At 34.6% G+C, this 14,637-nt stretch overlaps 1 protein-coding gene across 1 annotated transcript; it reads left to right on the top strand.

Moving 5' to 3' along the window:
* The first annotated feature begins 4,592 nt into the window (after positions 1-4,592).
* Positions 4,593-13,825, top strand: Ndc1 (Nuclear division cycle 1). The gene is given in 12 exon segments (XM_045737393.2): positions 4,593-4,732; positions 5,380-5,614; positions 7,422-7,590; positions 8,109-8,350; positions 8,478-8,575; positions 8,577-8,630; positions 9,181-9,373; positions 10,385-10,593; positions 11,310-11,424; positions 11,627-11,727; positions 12,051-12,199; positions 12,424-13,825. Coding segments are annotated over 12 exon segments (1,662 nt in total). The 5' UTR covers positions 4,593-4,702; the 3' UTR covers positions 12,491-13,825.
* Positions 13,826-14,637: the final 812 nt, after the last annotated feature.

The raw sequence follows: 14,637 nt of genomic DNA, 5'->3' as shown, positions 1-14,637 counted from the left end.
ATGACGTCATAGACAACAACACGATTCTATTTGATCTTTATTTGCTAAATATATACATGAGATTTTGCTATAGTGATGTATAACATTTTTAGATCAACTTTTTAGTAGCTGTAGTGGCAAAAGTTATCTAATAATTCTTATGAATTGTTTGCATGACAACTTGCCGATGAACGATAATAAACGATTCTTGTCCGCTTAGAGTGGAGTTTGCCGGAGTCTTCTATCAGAGATCTAATAGATCTCATATTCTCACCTGTGGTCATTCTCGAACCCATTGTTGATGTGACGACTTATACTGAATTTTGTAACTAGTTCATCAAGATTGTAACTTGCTTAGCTAAATGAATTGTGGGGTTCAGTCCCGGAGCCCATTATGTGCCTCTGTAACCCTTTCCACTACCGCTCACAACATGGGTATGGGGTGCATAATAAATGAACTAAACTAAAACTAACTCACCTGATTCCATGTATGACTGACTTCCTGAGAAGTTGTGATATATAGATTAATGTATAGCTGGCTTTTGATCTACACTTTGTAATCTTTCATATAGAATAGGATAGTAGCACATTGCTGTGTATACCTAAGCTTGTTAATAAAATAATAGACAATTCAATTTCTTTATTATGCACCCCATACCCATCCCGTGGGCGGTGGTGTAAAGGATTACAGAGGCACATAATCGGTTCAGGAACTGAACCCTCTAGCTCATTTAGCTAAGCAAATAAAAAATTTTGACGCTAGTTACAAAATTATTAATGTTATAAATACATGTACACACCCTCATACATACATGTACATATATATATATATATATATATATATATATATATATATATATATATATATATATATATATATATATATATATATATATATATATATATATATATATATATATATATATATATATATATATATATATATATATATATATATATATATATATATATATATATATATATATATATATATATATATATATATATATATATATATATATATATATATATATATATATATATATATATATATATATATATATATATATATATATATATATATATATATATATATATATATATATATATATATATATATATATATATATATATATATATATATATATATATATATATATATATATATATATATATATATATATATATATATATATATATATATATATATATATATATATATATATATATATATATATATATATATATATATATATATATATATATATATATATATATATATATATATATATATATATATATATATATATATATATATATATATATATATATATATATATATATATATATATATATATATATATATATATATATGTCGTACCTAGTAGCCAGAACTCACTTCTCAGCCTACTATTCAAGGCCCGATTTGCCTAATAAGCCAAGTTTTCCTGAATTAATATATTTACTATAATTTTTTTCTTATGAAATGATAAAGCAACCCTTTTCTCTATGTATGAGGTCAATTTTTTTTTATTGGAGTTAAAATTAACATAGATATATGACCGAACCTAACCAACCCTACCTAACCTAACCTAACCTATATTTATAGGTAAGGTTAGGTTAGGTAGCCAAAAAAAGCTAGGTTAGGTTAGGTTAGGTAGGTTAGGTAGACGAAAAAACATTAATTAATGAAAACTTGGCTTATTAGGCAAATCGGGCCTTGAATAGTAGGCTGAGAAGTGCGTTCTGGCTATTAGGTACGACATATATATATATATATATATATATATATATATATATATATATATATATATATATATATATATATATATATATATATATATATATATATATATATATATATATATATATATATATATATTATATATATATATATATATATATATATATATATATATATATATATATATATATATATATATATATATATATATATATATATATATATATATATATATATATATATATATATATATATATATATGTCGTACCTAGTAGCCAGAACGCACTTCTCAGTCTACTATGCACGGCCCGATTTGCCTAATAAACCAAGTTTTCATGAATTAATTGTTTTTCGACTACCTAACCTACCTAACCTAACCTAACCTAACTTTTTTGGCTACCTAACATAACCTAACCTATAGAGATAGGTTAGGTTAGGTTAGGTAGGGTTGGTTAGGTTCGGTCATATATCTACGTTAATTTTAACTCCAATAAAAATAAATTGATTTCATACATAATGAAATAGTTAGCTTTATAATTTCATAAGAAAAAAAATATAGAAAATATATTAATTCAGGAAAACTTGGCTTATTAGACAAATCGCTCCTTGCATAGTAGGCAGAGAAGTGCGTTCTGGCTACTAGGTACGACATATATATATATATATATATATATATATATATATATATATATATATATATATATATATATATATATATATATATATATATATATACGTATACATATATACATACACATACATATCTAATCACCCACACAAATACACACATCAATAAATAATCTTTTGTGACACAAGTGATTCAACAAGAGGCTCACAACAGTCACCATCTGTGGCTAACTGCCAACAAACTCACCCTTAACATTGACAAAACTTTCTATATTCTGTTTGGCAATAAATCCTCTAATCAAATAAATCTCAAAATAAACAATACCCAAATTTGTAACAAATTAGATGGCAAATTCCTTGGCATTCTCATTGACCACAAGCTGAATTTCCAGGGACACATTCTAAACATATCAAAAAAAGTTTCAAAAACTGTGGGCATTCTTTCTAAGATCAGATATTATGTACCACGCCCTGCCCTGGTGACTCTCTATTACTCCCTTATCTATCCATATCTCAACTATGGTATTTGTGCTTGGGGCTCTACTACCCAAAATCACTTACGTCCTCTAATTACTCAACACAAAGCTGCTATTAGGACAATATCCAATTCTGGCCCCAGACATCACTCGGTACCCCTACTCAAATCTCTGAATATGTTAGACATTAAGTCACTGCACATTCTCTCATGTGTATTATACATATATAAAACGCTAAACTATAATGCCAATCCTGATCTCAAAAGCTTCATAGAAGGTTGTAACAGAACCCATGAGCACCACACCAGAAATAAATAGTTTTGATATTCCTAGAGTACGACTTAATCAAACTAGAAATGCTCTACAAATCAAGGGGCCCAGAATGTGGAATGACCTTCCCAACCATGTTAAAGACTGTACCTCTCTCAACCAGTTTAAGTTAAAAACGAAGCTATACCTAATAAATTCCCTGTAACCTACCTTACCCTTCTATTGTTCAACCAATGTCTGTTTTTCTTTAAAGAGCGCTGTTTGTCGACATAATTGTATTTGTGCTGCTTTTTCATCTATGTTTTCATTTCTTGTTTTCATTCTACTCATTATGCTCAATTAGTATTAAGCTTGTCATTTAAGTTTATCATGCCCGAAACGCTTTGCGTAATAGTGGCTTTAGGCATTGTATGTACTAGCTCTACCTATAAGTCAACCAATCCTTGTAAAAATTTATTGTATGTATGTACCTTACCTAAATAAAATTGTATTGTATTGTATTGTATTGTATTGTACTATACAAGGCACTTTACATCTATAGTGAGTCACACAGTTACTAGTCTTGCTGCCCACCCACCCAACTGGGCGGCAGCTTTACAGTCATGTGCTCCACACCCACCAACTGGGCGGCAGCTTTACAGTCATGTGCATGCATTACCTACAGTAAGCAAATTTTGGATACTTCGCTAAGATTTCGGGCAGCACATCATTATGAATGAAGTACTTACACATGTCTTAGAGAGGAAATCATTCAATATCTCAAGGTTCACAATCTAATAAAGTCAACCTAACCTGCTACCTGAGGGCCATTAACCCATTAGTGGCCTCGACGAGGACAGGAAGCCGGCGGCATGTCAAATATACCCCGGTTTGCCCTGATAATAGCTGGATTTTAAAATTTAACTGTGTTTTGGCATTTACGGATTCGACGGATAGGCGGTTCCACGGGTTTATAACCCTGTGGGTAAAAAAGCATCTCTTGTTTTTAGTCCTGCATTGTGGCGTGTTGAGCTTGAATGTTCATTAACATAACCAATATATTTGTTTGCAAAAAATCAACATATTTATTATTTAAATAATATTATACTGCCCGAAACGCTTTGCGTAATATTGGCTTTAGGCATTGTATGTACTAGCTCTATCTATAAATCCATCAACTTTTGTATCTTACCTTGTATGTATGTACTTTACCTGAATAAAAATTTGTAATTTGTTGTATAAAATAAAAGTGCAATAATTGTCTGGTCAGCGTACGACGGACCTTCAAGGGTCGAGCAGGTCACTTCGTACATGAGACGACTCGCATACAGTTTAAAGAACCTAATATAGCTCCCTCGGCCCATGTGATGAGCATCGTGCAGCTGCCTCACAACAGCTGGAAATATGACCCATACAGTCATGACATAAACATGATTAATGACATGATTAAAGTACAACTTTCCCAGTTTTTTTTTTTTTTTTTTTTTTTGCAAGCGCGTGTACGAAGTGTACGAAGTGGCGGGCAGCACCATCCCGGGTGTTCGGTGTGTTCAAACAGGGAGGGTTGAGGGCGGCCTGGCGCTCCTCTCGTTACTTAACACCACTTTTAGCCAGCTTGGTGGGCGTGATGAAGCCCGAGGAGCTCTTCTCCAAGGAGGTGAGCATGTCGCCGCAGGTGTTGAGCGCCTTGTTGCGGGGTTTCTGTGATGGAGAGAACGACTGACGGGTAGTTAGTGTACCCCAGTCCACTTGTTTATATTAGCACTAGATTTATTTATTTATATATATATATATAAACAAGAAGGTACATTGGTTTTGTGAGAGTACATAACAAGATGTGTTTAGATTCTTGTAAAGCCATTAGTACGCAATTATAGATTGATTGATAATGATTTAGCCACTCAAAAGGTGGCACGGGCATGAATAGCCCTTAATGTTAGTACCAGAGATTAGCAGAAGACTGCCCACTGTGGTCAGCAGGAGACCGCTCGCAGCGATCAGCAGATCACCTACGGAGCACTAGGCAGGTGGTATAAAGCAACGCAGTGACACCTCGAAATGTCACGTGGGTCGCAGATGCCGTTTATCAATCGCCTATGGTCACTCATTGGCCACGGCCAATGAGTGACCAGTGATAAGAGAGTTTTAGCAAAAAAAATAGTATTGAAAAGATATATATTTGTACTATATAAGTTCTTATTCTAAAATGATGAGAAATGGTATGCATATATTAGTGGCTTTGCAAGAATATATTACCAATATTTAGAATAAGTGTTTATGTTAATAAATGACTAAATGTTGCAGGTGTTGCTATGGCGATATGTGCGAGCCTTGGCGTGCCTGTTGCTGCTGCAGGTCGTTGCCCCGATGGCTGTGTGCAACCTGTACCATACAGTTGTTGCCCAGGGAGTTTGGAATCCAGTTACCATCGTCTCAAATCTTGTAACGTCGTGCATCTATCCAACGAAACTGATGCGTCTGGTGGTTCCTGCTGTGTGTTTTGTCTTGCTGGCAAGAGTCCACATTAAGTCGTACGCTGGTATGTGTGTGTGTGTGTGTGTGTGTGCGTGTCTGTTGAGAATTAATGAGGTTATTGAATTGGTTACAAATATATCTTCTGAATCTGTGTTAAGGATTGCATACCAAAAATCTATTGCATATGCTCTCTATATTTCTTAGTGTTGTCTAAGTATCTTTACATGTTCATATAAATATCATACAGAAGTTAATTTTTTTACAAACAATTACCGTACATCAGTTTTGACATGTTCTTGAAGTTACTTAAGATCAATTTTATTTTTGCATTAATTTATCATTATTGCACAGAGTAATTGCACTAACATGACTGCAACAATGAGAAAATCCGTAGGAGCTATGTTAGGTTCGAACCCTTATCACTGGTCTTACGGATTTTCTCATATCATTATTATTATTATCCAATTTCTCAATTTTGTTTAGTTGCGAACATTTGTAACCTCAAAAATTTGTACGTCTTTCTAAGTAATAATATCAAATTTCAGAATTCCTATTGGATCACCCAGCTAAAATTCTAATTTAGAATTAGATTTGTTGATGTTCGCCATGAAATCTGGATCGTTGTTGTATTTAGACTAGTAATTTCCAGTGGATTGTATTTGTCCATGTTTTTGTTGTTTTTAGTAACAAATATTAAAACAATTAAGCAATGCTCCCTCAGTTACTGCAGACACTATGGTCTGGTCTCTAGTTGACCTGAGTCCTGCAGTGACAACAATTTTTTCCTAATACCAAAAAACAATATAATGAACTCTGCACCCTCTCTGAGAAATAAATGAAAACAAAAAATAGCATTCATGCCTTTCCTAACCACCAATTGGCTAACTGCTTACTTCTCTAACTGCCACTAGAGGGCAACAGCCCCACCACCACAAGAGGGGCTGACAACCGTCATCTGTTTTGACCGAGACTAAAATATTGAGATGCCTCGTCTAAATCCTTTCCCGAGTTTAGCACACAGCACTACAGTACAGTACTTTGCTTGCTGGCAGACATTTACTCATTATGAAAAATCCAAAGTCAAATTTATAAAAATTACTGTGTAATGAGAGGTCACACCATGCTGGCGCAGGTAAAATGCTCGTCGCTGAGACAAGTCCTGTTAAAGTACAGTACTGTTATGGCTATGGCACACTTGGAAAAAATCATAAATACAGGACTGTTTTTTAACATTTATGATAAGAATTAAAGTACAATACAGTATAGCAAAACATTCCTAAATGTGTTTTTTATTAATGTAGTACTGTACTGTGCAGTACAGTATATACTATTGTAAAAAATTTGAACAGAATTAAGCGTTTATGCTTCCAGGGGCTATTAAATTGAAATTGTGATTTGAATTACAAATTATTCCATAAAATCAAGATTTGTTCATTAATAAATTCTTTCCAACAAATTACTGGTGATATAAAACCGAATGCCGTTCTGTATAGATTCCTGCATGTAATACAATCCTGGTACAGTACTGTATTCTAATATGAATATGGTTGGTGCCTTATAATCAAAAGGATTCCAGCCCAAAAACCAAAAACCCATTCATTCCAGTATGCACATGGACTGAACTTCATAATAACATGAAACAAAATTTTTAAATCTAGAATGTTTCTGTAAAGTTCATTCATAAATGAGTGTTTGTGGTAGCTTGGAGCATGCTTAAGTGTTCAAATGGTTGTAAATATCATGTAAAAATTGAAAATGGGGTTGACAACACACCTAACATCCTCTTGGGTATCCATTAAATAATATAGTGTGTGTGTTTTGTAATACATAAATAATATAATATTTACACATTGTGAATTTTAACCTTTCAGTGAGTGCATGGGTGCCGCTTAACCGCTGGGAGAAGTGGAGACGAATTCTTTCCCTGACGGTACTCTTCAGGAGTGGCCTCATTATGATTGCTTGTGCACTATTGGCGAACTTTTATACGTCCCTCGCACACCCTGACTTCCCCTTCTTTTTAAGGGCATGTATGCCTGGGTAAGTTATACTCCATTTCTCTTGGAGGGTGAAACTTAGCCATGTCTGGCTAAGTTGATACCCCGTTCTCAGGGGATAAAGTAGCACAATTGTATATGAATGTCTCGACTAACTAGCATTGCGACAGACTGACAAATGTAAAGATATTAATGCCACCAAAACCATAATGTTTATATTATATATGACTGAGTGTGTTTTTGCTGTATTTTTGGCAATAAAACTATTCTAATCTGTAAAAATATTGGTAATGAGTTTGTTGAGTTCTGCAGTTTTATACTGGCTAAGACGATTTGAAATACTGTACTGTATTGTCATTCTTATTATGAATTTAGTGCAAAAAAATCTTTTCATGCATTTTTGGCTTTAGAATTTAGTGTAATTTATCTTTAAAATCTTTACTTTCCACAAGATCTTTATCTGGTTTGAACTTTTTGTTGTCAAAATAAGCCACTAGTGGATGCAAAGAATATACACAAAGTGTATACATTTTGGATTTTTATAAGTGCCCATTTTTCCAGGGATATCATGTGCCTTAAACGCAAGACTCTGATAATGTTCATGGGTGTGTATATGGGATATCACTATAGCTACAAGTACTTCATGGCCAATGGGAATGTGGTGACGCCTGCCCCTGCACACCCACGCAAATTGCAGTTGATCAAGGCAAGCTTGAGCCTCCAGAACTTGCGGGATGCCTGCAATACCTACGGGGCCAGCAAACTTTCATTTTTGTTTGCCATTTGTTTCTATATGGCTGTTGGTTAGTAGTACAGGCATCATTATTATTATTCGTTACTGCTGTATCTTATATACTGTATATATATGTGTGTGTGTAGTTATATGCACTAGCAATTGATTTTGTTTAACAAATAATATTGTCTTTGCAGCAATAGCGATAAGTTTGATGTATGGTGGGACGTGGCAAGAGTGGCTGGTGATCTTTGACTTGTCACTGATGATGATGACCATGCTGGCCACTGTGCTTCCTGGCCATCAGTCTCGCCCTCTTCTCTCAGGTCTTCCATATTTTTATAACAGAGGTCAGTTAAAGAAGTATTTGCATGGAATTTTCCCAAATTGTTTGACTGTTTGCTACAAGTACAATCATTGTTGGCATTGATCAGGTCATTGTTGCCATTGCTCGGTTCATTGTTGACATTGATAGGAATATTTGGTTGAGAATATTAAGGAAGTGTGCAAGAGTTCCACGAACAGATGGAAGATGAAGTACAAATACTTGTGGGATCAAATGGAGAGTGCAGATGATTAACAAATAAAGGCATGTTATAGATGAAAAATAAATTAGGGGTGGGGGGCAAGACAGAAGGCATATGATGAAAGTATAAAATATGTGAAAAAGATTTATTTAGTAGACAAAAAATGGTGCATATGAAATAGAAACAAAATCAAACAAACTTATTCAGAAAGTGGGGAAAACTCATGGAAAGACAAAGAATTGCAGCAGACTGGTGAAGGTTAACATGGGAGAAATATCCAACTTTGTAAGCTGGAAACCAGGTAATAATGAAGCTTGCATTGCTTTCTTAATTTGTTTTTTACAGGAGAATAATACAAATATTTTGTTATCAGCCTGTTGAGATTCCAGTTGCCACCGAAGAGGACAGCAACCCTGAAGCAGATGGATGCTCATGGAGGCTTTGTCATGCCCTCAGCTCCTCTGGTCTCCTCCAACTTCTAGCATTCTATGACCTCAAGTCACTGGCAGCTTCAGACCCTAGAAACTTTGCTAGACGTTCTCAAGTTTTCACCATCAGTCAACCAGGTTATTACTCATGATCTTTTATTTGTTTTTTAAATAAAGAGAAGCAGTTACTTCATGTCACACTAGTTACATGCAAATATGTTTCTTTGCACTGTGCTGCAAGTATTATCATGGATACAAATAAAATGTTTCATAGTACGATTCATATATTGGAAGTTTTGTCCAAAAACATTGACTTAAAAATGTGTTTAAAATGGCAGATTGCTGAGAAATGCGTAATCATTTATATCATAATATACCCCATCTAGTATAGTATACTAGATGGGGTACCCAGTGGTGCCCAGATGGTGCTCCCAATACAATAGTCCTCCCCCCACCTTCCCCCCTCCCTCTCTTGTCCTGAACCTCTTCATGCCCCCTAGTCCCTAGCATCTGGCCTCTGACTTTACACACACATTCTCTTATAATATAGATATGAGGGATGGTGCTACATAGCCTTCCCAGCTTGGTGCCTTCTTTGATAATTACTAGATATGAGGGAATGACTGTATGAAGTTGGAGATTAGATGCTTGTGGCTAGCTTCGCCCAACTTTGCAAGGCAAGGGGTATGTGGTATGGGATGGACATCAATTAGTCAGGGTTGATCCTATTATTCCTATTAAGAGGGAGGGTCAGGCCGAATAGTCACTCCCCTCGCACCTAATCTGTGAAAGGTCCCTAATGAATGTGAATTCAGAATTACTGAGAGTGGAATAGAGGGGAAGAGAAGGAAGCAGAATGGGGGAGGGGAAGATGTTTCAAGAGAGGGAAGGAGATGGGGGGGGGGGATATTTGAAGAGTGGGGAGAAGAGAGACGGGGAGATCTTGAAGAAGAAAGTTCAAAGGGGAAGTTATAGGGGGAAGAGAGACCTGGGTGGAGCTGGGTAGCTGCACCCAGGCACCATCTTTTCCCTCAGATCCTGAGTGCAGCTGGGTAGCACCCCTAATGAAAGCTTGCACAAGTTAAAATAGTACACAAAGTATTGAGTACATTTTATATATTAATGATATTTCATCTTTATGAATGTAAGGTGGTCATCCTCGGAACTGGCTCGGCATCGTGAATCCCTCTCTCAATCTGATTCGTAAATTCTGTGAAAGGCTCCGTAAACACAACTGCCCAGAGAGCCTCCCTAAGGTGTCCCCTGTTCCTGCTGGGACAGGATTTGCCCCAACTGATGTCAACAAGAATGAAGTTGCCAAGCTGCCACAGGTTCCACTTAAGGAGAGACTAATAAATGTACGGAATTTGATATTTTGTTGTTACAGTATTACATGTTTGCCATTATAGACTACATAGTTTCATAATGTAAAAACTTTATGTATTGTGTGTGTTTATGTATTGTGAATATAAATCAGTTTTAATATGTGCTTTCCTATCAGGGACTTAGGGGAATGATTTATTCACTGAACAAAGTGGAGAAAGCAGCATGTATAAACCACTTAAACAAAAGACTTAGCACACAGCCTCATAATTTTGAGGACAGATGTAATTGTGAAACAATTTTCACAAGTATAAAAGGAAAAATTACTGGATGCAGTAATTAAATTATGCCAACCAAGATTGGGCCAGAATTACCTGTCAACATGTGTTAAAACATCATTTGATCAGTAAAAATAAAGTATGTGGTACCTGTACTCCAAATGGGTCGTTAGAAGCCTAACTAATCAGGTGGTCACAAAGAAAATCTGGCAGCAAGAGAAGATATTGCAAAATATTTTTTCAGATGATCTGTGCAGTTTTAGTTTATCCTGAAACTTAATTCCTTAAGTATAAGTTACTTCTTGATCTCTTAAGATTTTGATGCAATTTTTTCTTTATGTTCACTAAAAATGTTCTTCCGCTACAATTTTTTCTTTAACCAAATATTGTGCTTAGATTGGAAAGATATGCTTATTATTTTATCAAAAGTCTTTAATTTCTGATTTTCCTGATGACTTGTTTTCATTGTTCAGGTTATAATGGGTTTGAAAAGATTTCCAATATTCGGATATTTTTTGTCTGACCTTCCTGACTCCACTAACCGAAGCATCTTCGCTGAAGGGCTGCCTGTCATATGGGCTATTCAGGGTAAGTGAAATAAGGCTATATAAATTGGTAAGATAAAAATAATTGTAAAGATATTTTAACAATATTTGCATTGATATCTTGCTAATTTCAGATGGTTTTTTGGGAATTGTACTCTTATATCAATAGAAAGTTATGAAAGGTATCCTCTGTATTTGAACAGATACAGCTCCAGTAATTTGTAATAATTCCAATTGTATTGTAGCTCTTGGGGACCTGACAGCAGCATCCTTCACAGAAGACAAATATGGTGTAGTACAGAGGAACATACCAGATATACTAATGGCTTTCACTCAACTGCAGAAGGTATGGTAGTGTCCTCCTGCTCCCAGTCTTGTTAAAGAAGTACATTATTTATAATGACTGTTGCTAGTTAGTATTTGAAGTGAGAAATAAGTCAAATAACATTGGTAAAATACTGTACAAAGTTTCACAGCAAATTATAACATACAAGAGATAATGGAAATGATATTTGAAGACCATTATTTTCATCTTGACTTTCTAAGTAAGTTACCTAAGGCATGTATTTATAGCTCAGTGCATTGTTTATCATTGTACTGTGCTTGGAATTATAACCTTGCACAGACATTGAAAACAGAATTTGTCTTTATTGGAGTATATTTTGGCAGGTGGTGGATGGCTTGGGTCGAGTAACATTGGCCAGGAGAGCAGGCACGGGGGAAAGTCTACCTGCTGAGTTACAGTTGAGGAAAGCACTCAGATTTTCCCTCAGATCAGCATTATACACAATCACCACAACTTTTGGCCATACTGTATTGTAAGTACTTGAAAAGTTCTGATAATGCATATTTTTTTATGTTTTTATTTTCAGCATTAAGAGAAACCAATGCAAAATTTGTTTTGCAATAATTTTCTTTTAACAGCATGTGATATGAGAACACAAGACTTGGAACATGGTCATGCACACATTACCTGATATATATACAACTTAATGCTATTAATTTAGGATTGTGATAAAACTAAGTATAATTTTCTGCTCAGGGAGATGCAAGTATCATGCGAGTGTCAGAATAAATTGCTGTCTTACTTGGAATTCAAAGAAGGTTGATACTGCAAGGGACACATCTGACTTGTACGAAATTTCACTACGATCACTGGAAGAGGAAATAATAGCTTTCGGCACCTGTCGGACAACTGCATCAGAGCTTTTGCTTATTTCAGACTTGCACAACAAGACTATCTGTTAAGAGTTCTGACACAACTGAGACATCCTTGTGATCATGGGAGAAAATAAGCAATATTCTGCAAATAGTTGAGAAAGGGATGTTTTGTGACATGCAGTAAAAGTGTTGTCCACAGGCTGGCTGTGCCATAGAGGTTTCCCTAACCATTTGAAATAAAGTGACAGAAACCTTTTTTTCTTATGGTGGGCTCTAGTTGTAATTAATTACCTAAGTGTGGTTACAGGATAAGAGCTACACTTGAGGTGTCCCGTCTTCCCAGTACTTTTTGTCATTTTGTGTTGTGTTGATGAGTATTTGCATTCAAGGATAAGAGCGCTGGAGTTATGCATCTTAGCATTTTGGACTGCTGTCAATGTATTGCTTGGGGAAGCTTCCAGTAAGTCATTTGAAAGTTGTCAAAGGACATGAGAAGTGTTAAAGCTTCAAGTGTCAGTTGCTAAGTGCATTCTTGTGTATATGAAAAAGTAGTGAAAACATTAGTTTTATAATTTGGCATTTTTTTATTTTTAATCCATATGCATTTACTACCTAATAAAAGGTGATGAAAGATCAAACTTTCCTGGAGATGGACGCTCAGGAAGTATTGATGCTTCTGGACCATAAGGATTGATATTATGGATAATGAATTTTTTCCAATAATATGGTACAGGTGTACTTAATTTTTTAAGATATAATTTCACATACAATGTCAAATTTGAAAAATACTCAGTGTAACCATATTCTAAAGATGCTACAGAATTACACTTGCTGACTTTAGACTTTAAAACTGACTTGTTTGTGTTTTAATGGTAATATATCTTATGTGAGAGGGTGAACTTAGATTTTGGGGGCTTATTCTGTATATGATTGAGACTTCTTCCTTTCTTCCTTATACTTCCTTCTAGGAAGATGCTTATTTGATTTTGGTATAAATTTGTTCTGTACCCTTTATCCTCTTAAGGCTGCTACTCTCAGAGGCCTACACCTTTCGTGTACAAGATAGCTGATGGATGGAAGGGTTAAAATACTGATGGTGATAACTTGCTAGTTGATCGTCGTCTTGGTAGGTGGAGTGATATCCATGCTCTTCACTACAGACTCGGTTATTCAATCTTGTCATAGTCTGTAACTCGTCTGACTTTAACCTCGGTAAAGGAATTCATTTCCACAGGTTTGTGGAGAATTCTGTATAAAATTCATACAATTTTGAAAGAATTGTTTTCTTATCTTTGCAGTTGTATATGTTAAATATGACAGAAAAGGGAACCATCTATTGTCATGCTTAGTTTGACATTTTTAAAATAAGGCATAAATTTCAAGAAGAAAAATTAGTAAAGGGTTGGTTGTAAATAAATATTAACTTTCATTGCAAAATGAATTATAACACTGGCTACACATGACTAAGAGGAAGGTGTGATACACCCAGTATTTATGGGTAAGAACCATCTATATATATACACATACAGGTATATAGATGGTTAGTATATGGTGGACTCGAGTAGATTTCAAGTGAGGGTTCTCTTGTTTATGTGTATGTCCTTGAAAACCAAAGTTTAATGTACTATACATGTCATCAGTTGCTCTTTTTATATAAAAGGAATAAAAAAAAGTTTTTGTTTAATTTCCTCTTGGTCTAGGTTAAGCAAGAAAGGCTGTTAAATGTTAGAGAAAGTTCTAAACTGTATTATGCTGTCTTCATTTTTTAATGTTGCATAAGTGTGCCTTATTTTTTGTTTACATCCAAATTGTTTTATACAAAGGCATGTCAAAACATTACATTTCTACTTAAACTTAATAAACTAAAAATTAGATATAAATTTTTTTATATACACTGAAAATATAATGTTGTAAATTAAGGAGTGATCTTTAAGGCTTGTTAGATCAAAAATGTTGGTGTATTAATCGAGTGCTTCGTTAACACGTATGTTGGGAAAGAGCAGTGGATGGTGTCCATCAATTTATTTATAAAGTGATTTACATTGCCAAATAAATGGTATACACTGTGTGAGAGGTTGTGCGTGTGTTACTGTGA

Source organism: Procambarus clarkii, chromosome 28, assembly GCF_040958095.1.
Source record: "Procambarus clarkii isolate CNS0578487 chromosome 28, FALCON_Pclarkii_2.0, whole genome shotgun sequence".
Taxonomy (NCBI): Eukaryota; Metazoa; Arthropoda; class Malacostraca; order Decapoda; family Cambaridae; genus Procambarus; species Procambarus clarkii.
The sequence above is the reverse complement of the archived record's forward strand: the minus strand, read 5'-3'. Positions and strand labels throughout refer to the sequence as shown.